The 8,612-nt window shown below is 36.2% G+C and overlaps 1 protein-coding gene across 1 annotated transcript; it reads left to right on the top strand.

The window, feature by feature from the left end:
• Positions 1–645: 645 nt before the first annotated feature.
• Positions 646–7,895, top strand: LOC119838780 (vegetative cell wall protein gp1-like). The gene is made up of 4 exons (XM_038364881.1): positions 646–653; positions 1,075–1,276; positions 2,341–2,952; positions 7,839–7,895. The coding sequence occupies exons 1-4, from the start codon at positions 646–648 to the stop codon at positions 7,893–7,895; spliced, it is 879 nt and encodes a 292-aa protein (XP_038220809.1).
• The last annotated feature ends 717 nt before the right edge of the window (positions 7,896–8,612 follow it).

Below are 8,612 nucleotides of genomic sequence, written 5' to 3'. Positions count from 1 at the left end.
CGTTACTATGTTTCGTGTTATTCATTGATTCGTTCTTTTTATTGCTATGACTATGCGGATTATTTTTAATATAATAATTTGTTAACGATAAATATTAGACATCAATACCCTGATGTTTCTAGGACGAGGGGGCTGAAAGGCTGAAATATTTTCATCATGCTTAGTCCTCAAGCTTCTAGAACACAGTTCTTCTAGAACATCTTCACTTTGAATCGATGTATATCTCTGAAATTAAGAAGACGTAGAAATGCTTTCAAACTTAACTTGTACTTCTAAATAAGTAAACTGTTATACTATCCCTAAATTCGCTTTAAGATCTTGCTCTAAATGTTTTTTTTTATAATACCTATTAGAGGCTAAAACTCGTAGTTTTATTTCGTGATAACTAATCGCGATGTGATTAATACAGGGCTCATTGTAACAAAACGCATCTATCATTTAAACTTCCACTGAATGCCAACAGATGGCAGTGTTTTGAATGGGTAAGCGAGAACCGATGTTGCTAATCAAGGCCCGGTAATTAGTTGTCAACGTAATGAATTGGCCGCCTTGAGCAGGGCAGAAACAGCACCTAATTGAACGGGAAAAACAATGATAAAATTATTTTAATGAATTTATTTGGTGTCAGGACGATGTGCTTTGAGAATGGCTTCGTGAGCTTAGAAGTATCCGCGAACTGGGAATCAATTTCTCGGTTTAATTAGGCTTGTTAAAAAAAGTACCTTTTGTTTCGTGTAAATTGGTTCAATATACCAAAATAATCATTTGTACAAAAAAATTGTCGTACCGGTGCCAAATACATCACAGTTTCACACAAAATAGAAAAATAAATCATTTGTAACAATAAATAAGTACTTGAACTAGTAAAACAAAAGCCAAGTCGAACATGTTGTCCTAAATCAAGTTAAACATATGGAGCAATTGGACTTCGCTTCTTTTTTCCTTTTTGCAGGCGATTTATTTTTTTGTCTAAAATAGTTTTAAAATCTTTTCCATTAAATATTGTTATTATAATTTCAGACGCTATAGCCCCACCTTAGACCCACTGTACTGACGTAGCTTTTTTCAACTCAGGTACGGTCGCGCCGGCAGCCTAGCGGCGACCCCTGGTGAGAAGCTGATGGAACTGCTCCGTCCCAGCGCTGGGACCCCCCGGCGGCACTCCACGGCGGCGTGCGCGTCCGCCCAGCCGCGACCCTCGGGCTTCGTGTACTGTCCCTCAGATGCCCTGCCGTACTGCCCGCCCTCGAGGCTCGCCCCGCCCAGACCCGTTAAGGTAGACAATAAGATATTATGACTGCATAAAAGTTTGGTTGGATGCGTTGATCTCACGATGAATGGAATGTATGTATGGAAAACCTGAAGACCTGGAGAGCTCTTTGCAAGGGCATATTTACAGGTATAAATAAAATAAAATATAATAAACCGCGTGTTATGGACTCAAATACTTCAGATTGTCATTCCAACTATTTTTGAGAATTTCGCGTTAAATCACGTCTTTAACGTAAGAAAAAACCAAAATTCATGTGGGAAATTTGCCAGGTGCATTTTTTATGATTGATACACATACAAACAGACAAGCAGACTAAGAAAAAAAAATTACAAACCATTGTTTTGATTAAGACGTTCACATTGCATATAAAAAACTCTTTATAAAAATATTTAATATTTAATAGTTTGGTGACTTTTTTATAATATGTATAGATCGACTTTTCTCTGATCCCGCTGAGTTAAGGCATAATTCTGTTTTCGGAAGTAGGATTGAGGTTGCCCAAAGGGGCCACGTACAAAAACTTCTCACACGTGCCCCGCGTCATCAATATCATAAGATCCTTCCTACGCTTTTTATGAGTTTACAATACGACCATTATAACACGAAAGTTTCATCTTCGTTAGGTACTTTGTATGCTGTAATATCTGGGTTTCTTTGTTCGCCTCGTTATAAGCCAAACAATTCTTAGTAAAACTTCACAAATCGATACTTTGTCGAATAATTATTATTGAAGAATAACCATTGTTGTCAGACAATGTTTACTTGAGATTTATAATAATTACCTACCAATAAATATATTTACTAATTTGAGAAAATTGAATTTTCGTAAACATTCGAATAACCAATTTATTTAGACAGTCTTTCCTTGGTATTCAATTTAAAATTTATTCTTCAAGAACTTGCGTTTCATACTTTGCTTTAGCATTTGATACGACATCCCACGCTTACATTAACGTCGATATCTAATTAACGTGTAATAATCGAATTAATATCGCTAGTACAGAGCCCATACATTGAACTTCCAATCAAATTAATTATCTTAATTTTCTCAATTCCTCTTGTTATAGTTACCGCCGCCGATACAGCCCGTGCCACCGCCGCAACCACCGCCAGTTCCTCAGCGAACCGCGCCAGTAGTTACGCCACTGCCGGTGCCGCCAGCACCGCCCCGTAGGTCCTCACCACAGCCGCCGAAGCGGGTGCCACCACCCACACCACCACGGCCCGTAGCAACAGACCCAACCGGGATCCGAAGGAATCCGCCCCCGCGCATCGACTGCAACCGCAACCCACCGCCACCACAGCCGCCGGTGCCCAGACGGCCCCCACAGAAGATGCCAGACAACCCGCTGCCACCGCCACAACAAAATCAACAAATGAAACGATCCCCGAGTTCAGGATCTAATATAAGCGTGCGGCAAGACTCGAACGTGTCCTCAGACTCTTTCAGTCAGACCTCGTCTCCGTCATATACGACAAAGACTATGGAAGCGCCACTGCTTCCTCAGCAGCACTTGAATAAAAGTCTAAACGCGAAAATAGCGCGTGGACTCTTATTGAAAGAACAGCAGGAGAAAGAAAATGCCAATTCGTCCATCACCAAGAGCATGTCGACGCCGGCGTCGCTACAGACTATCGTCAGATTTCAAAATGGCAGCAACATGTCGCTGCATCATCGGGTAAGTTATGAATTAATTAATGTATTTTAATGTCAGTGTATTTTGAATACATAAACTGTTAAACTGGAAATTGATCCATATATAAACGAGATGGTGCATTTTCCATTACTGATACACAAGTTTCTACAACAGCCACGATTAAACGCCACTCAAACACTAACTGCTCTAGGGATGAATCACTTCCACTTGAAAATTAAGAACTTATGCTAATACCAACCGCGTGTAACTCCTTTTGATACAGCCGTGTTAATAACAAGTTATAATTGAGGCACGTTAACTTCCCAAACTTCACGGGCACGTTCAACGCAATACGTTCGGTACATTAAACCCGGGGAAGTTTTAACGTGGTGCAAAAGTTTTATATGCTGTACCGATCCCGGCGCACAACCGTGCCCGGATATGACACAATGGATTTATATTCTGTACGTAAATTTCGTAAATCCAACTTTTACGAACGGTGCGATTTGCACGGAAGCTCGTGCGAGACTCGGAAAGGGTGGATTTTGTAGTTGCTGAATGCTTAATTTATTTCCGAAATCAAATCAATTACAAGTAGTCGAGGTGTGTTTTTTATTTATATTTATCTTGGTTATCGTGATATTGGTTCGGTTTACAAGTAAATGTTAAAATTGATACCATCTTGTATATTTAATAAACATTTAATTATACATGCTATTTACAAGACATACTTTACCCATTTCATATTAATAGTCTTAGAAAGATAGATTAACCAGTCACCTAAATTTCTGCCTAAATTTTAAATTTGGTAAGAAGATAGATTCAAACTGAAGTACATATAAAAACAAACAAAGTTTCGGTCTGGCAGGAACGAATGCTGATCACTTACCTTACCTAGCCTAGAAATTTCCTAATAACATCTCCACAACTATAAAGCTATAAACTTACCTACATTAAAATTTATACAATAAAAGCATTTGGCTCCACAATACTGATACTCATCGTGAAATAAAAATAAATCACGATAAACAACAAGTTACGGCACAATATAAACTTGTTTAAGCCAGAGAAATGAAAACATTTACAATAACAGATAAATGTTGCAAGCATTTAACGTAAACTGTCGAGTAAAGTATAGTGTCACACGCAGCGTGCTCGCAGTGCAATTAAAATATAGTGCAGTATTACTAACACGTGGCGTTGACCATGCGACGCGAGGCATAAGCGACAGCGGGTTCCGTGCGGATGTGAGTAATAAGCGGTAGCGGATTATAGACAAAGAAATAAATAATGGCATTAAAATATGTTAAGCCATTTAGGGTAGGTAAAACAGTGGTCTAGGTCTGAATTTTTTCCAATAATACTATCTGTTATTTAATAAAACCATATTTTAGCGTTCTTCATCATAATTTGTGAACGCCAGAATTTTTCTTTTTATCTGAAACATTAAATAATAATATATTATTTTATCCATTTTATATTCTACTAACTTCTTACTTTTTCTTGAAATAACACATTCATTAATCTTCATTAGCATCAACGCCCGCCGCTCCTCATAGCTTGCCAAATAACATTTTGTTTCACACTTGAAGTCTACCGTAGATTGCAGTTCATTTGATCTCGGGCCACGATCGCAAACCGAATCCAATTGAAAATGCGGACTCATTCAATTAGAACATCGGATTTGCCGGTAAACGACCGTTGATGGCCTTTGTTCGAGGATTTACTTTAATTGTTAAACAATCAATTTATATCGACAATTCCACGTGGAAGGCATTATGATGTATTCGCCAATATGACATAGTGCATCTAAACTATACGCTATAGGTAAAGCATATAGGGTTATTAGACAAATTGTTTGTTTGATGTGTTGAATTGTAACTATTACTCCCTCTGTTGCGATATTTTATTAAGAGATTATTTTTCGATTCTTGGTTGAAACTTATCCGTTTTATAAAGTATTACACACTAAAATAAATATGTCACCTATAAATTATGAATTCGAACACTAAGAAAGCAATTTTAAATGGCTGTTTAATACGATATTCAACGAATACATTTTTATCAATTCAACATCAAATTCTAATAATCAAAGGTGTAAAATATGTATGGTATTATTCCCAATATTTATTTGATAATGTTTTTCTTGATTCTTTTCTATCTTTAGTATATACTAGCAGTTCGCTCCGGCTCCGCCCGTGGTACATATAAAGCCTTATTCGCTGAGTGACATAGGCTATATACATAATATATAGCCAATGTCAATCACCGAAGTTGCAGCTTTCTAATGGTGAAAGAAAAAAGAATTTTAAAAAATCAGTCCGGTAGTTTTTGAGTTTATCCATTACAATCAAACAAACAAGAATACAAATTCTTCCTCTTTTCAATATCCGTGTAGACATAACTTATTATAAAGATGGCCCACATGACAACTTTCACATTATTTTCATGTGGATAGACATGAGTTACATAACAAATATAAAAGAGAATCTTCTATAACTTCTTTAATAGTACAAATGTATAAAATATTTAGACTTTTCTAGTTCAATGGGGAAAAAGAAACGGCCGATGGCCGGAGTACAGGGCATGTAAGCAAGTATACTGATGAACATATTTTTTAGTGTTTTCTTGTGATTAAATTGTTCGATTACAATTATATACCCTCCACATATCAAAATAATATTTTTATATTCCACTTCTGTTACCATCCCTGTGAAACGGTCGCCTGAGATACCGATAGGCAAAAGATTAGACAAGAAAATATAACAAATAATTTCAGTTTATAATTATATTGAATACGTAAAATACGTAATATAAACGTAATATTAAGTGTATACAGAGCTTAATGACTGTTGTGTTTGAAATCGGAATAGACAAACCCTCTTAATTTAATATCTCTGAAACATGGCGTATATAAATACTTGAGCATCAAGAAACGTTTCTGTATTAATTATAGTGACGAAGGAAGTCGGCGTGGATTCGAGACTGGCGTTTCACGAGACTTAAATGGATCATAAAAATATTTAACAGATAGTCAAGGAATTGTTAACGTTTGAAGAACGTTGAATTACAGGAATTGCTTCCTTAGTCTTCAATTTAATTTACCATTACTCCATTTGTGCTCTGTTTGTGCTTTCAAGTATTTTGATAGGTACATTTAAATAAGAGGTGGGAAAGGCTAGGTGTTCTGAGAAAATAGAAAACATCATGAGTGAAACGATATAAATTGGTTCGTGAATTACATGATGAGGTGTGTATACATTTACACGATTATAGTTTGGGTAAATCTTACAACACTGAATGCATTTGAGTACAGATTTTGCATTGTTAAATCCGTCTAGGAAATCTTTTAAAAGCATTTCCACCCTCATTTGCTATTAAAACAGTTCTGTTTTTTCTTATAAGGTATTTCCTATCAGTATAAAAGTTTATTACATTTTTATTAGGACTAGCTAGTAGTTAGAGACCAACCTCGGCTGGAAACTGGATCTAGCCCTGTCATTATTTGAAGTGAGGTTCAGCGGTTGGGGTTCCAGACTTGAGCCGTTAGCTGTCAATTGTCCTGTTTACCTATAGTGCTAGAATAGTATTATATTATTGTATACTTGCCGCTCGTCCCAGCTCCACCTAGTATAGTCCGAGCTATAAATAATACAAGATTAGCGAAATTTGGACTTCTTGTGTTGTAATTAACCCCTTATATCCTTTATCTGACGCGCTCGAGTTATATTTTTTTTAATTTTACCCTTTCATCATAGCCACGAGTTTGCCTTTTATAATTGCCAATAAAAAATTAAAAACGTTAAAATCTAACAGACTTGAGTGTTTCCATAGCGTTGTTTTTTTACAATAAAAATAAATAAAAAACTTTTCTCCACCGCTAAAATTAAAAACAATATAGGACTGTTTTTTGCTATCATCTAATCTGTGAATTCCAGTCGGTTTCCGAGACGGTCGAGTAAATACGCACTTAGCATCTTGGGCTTCCCTGCTATGAAACATCTCCAAATATCACGCGTGCGACGCAGCGGGCAAAATCTTGTTTTCGAATCAAGCCGATAATTTTCTTGAACGTTTCCCGCCCAACGAATCCTATACACAAATGGAATACATAAAGTATTTGTTAAATTCGCTTTATCTATGAAAATAAACAAGCGGACAGTTATAAATTCATTGCAAGGAGAAAACCATTTCTATAGCAGAGCAAACAGTTTTAATAGATAATATTATATCGCTCACACGTGTAGGGGAAGCGGAGCAACGAACCTCAGCGGAGAGTAAATAGCAATATACGCGATGGAATGAGGCCGGGAAATGAAATTTCTTCCACTTTTCTTACCGTAGTTTCAAATTTTTAATAAACGCTATTGCATATTAATTTTTGTTGTGAAATGTTTCTCATTTTTTGAACTTTGTAGTATTGAGATTTGTTTTTAGTAGCCTTGTCTGTATTCGTCCAATTTTCGATTCATAAAAGCGGCATCTCATATTTTCAGTAATTATTAAGTAAAACTTAATTAATACAGTGCGATTCGGACTCGCAAACGAACGGTTTTATGCCATTATATATGAACAAAATTGGTCAATTCTTAACAGTGTCAATTATTACTCTTTCTAGATTTTTTATTATTATATCAATACCTATCATATATCATTGTTCCTGAGATACACCCTGGTGAAAGACGGGCGGACAGAGAGAAAGACAGACGGACAGAGAGAAAGACGGGCGGACAGAGAGAAAGGCAGACGTACAGAGAAAAAGACGGGCAGAGAGAGAGAAAGACAGACGGACAGCGAAGTCTTATTAATAGGCTCCCGTTAAAACCTTTAAGTACGAAATCCAAAAAAATACATTGTCGTATAATTCATTCGATTACTAATTATTAAATTATTAAGTCACACATGTATTAGTATTAATGTGGTAACAGGGAGATGAGACTAAGGGAAGAGAGGCTTTTGCCCAGCCGTGGGATAGTTGCGACTGATAAAAAAACAAGCAGAGAGAATGGACCATTAGCTCTACTCCTACTAACACTTACACCCATCTCCGAGCACTCAAACGTATCACAATGTTTCACTATGAGGCGCACCTCAGAAAGGATTTGAGCAGGCGCCTTTTAACTTTCAAAAAGGCGCTTGCCTTACAATCCTTTGAAAGGTTCCTTAGTGGTCTCTTCATGCAACGTCGCCTGAAGTTTCACGTCGATATAGTTAGTTACATAATGGATTTTAAAAACTTTTCAAAACTCCTAAGGCAAATCTCATGAATACTACAGATTTTGTAATAATTTTGTTAAAAATTAAATAAACTTTTGAAAAATATAAAAAACAATAAATCGATGATACGGTTAAAAATCACTTAATTATGTAGCGAATGTATGGTCGTTAAGACATGTGGCATCTCCCTCTCCCCGTGCCTACGCTAGCTTTTAATAATATAATGAATAATCATAATGCTTTTAATTTCGAAATATGTAACAAATTTATTAAATCAAATACAAGAGCATAAAATCTTCTTGCATCGTTAATTAGATTTCATTTTAGTCGCACCATTTGTTAGAACATATCCTTGAATGAGAAATTTTAAAGACATCTTTGAATCACTACTAATATTATACAAAAACACAGTAACGCTGTGTGTTTTTACAATAGCACTGAACCGATTTGGGTAAAATTTCACATGAAGACATTTGGAGACCTGA

The sequence above is a fragment of the Zerene cesonia genome, unplaced genomic scaffold (assembly GCF_012273895.1).
Source record: "Zerene cesonia ecotype Mississippi unplaced genomic scaffold, Zerene_cesonia_1.1 Zces_u005, whole genome shotgun sequence".
NCBI classification, from domain to species: Eukaryota; Metazoa; Arthropoda; class Insecta; order Lepidoptera; family Pieridae; genus Zerene; species Zerene cesonia.
Note: the sequence above shows the minus strand (reverse complement) of the source record. Positions and strands in the feature narration are given on the sequence as shown.

What these genes read in the sequence shown, in the direction of transcription:
- LOC119838780 (XM_038364881.1), top strand. An exon ending in CCCCGCCCAGACCCGTTAAG is followed by an intron (nt 1,277 to 2,340) that starts GTAGACAATAAG and finishes CTCTTGTTATAG; the next exon opens with TTACCGCCGCCGATACAGCC. An exon ending in ACATGTCGCTGCATCATCGG is followed by an intron (nt 2,953 to 7,838) that starts GTAAGTTATGAA and finishes ATGTGGTAACAG; the next exon opens with GGAGATGAGACTAAGGGAAG.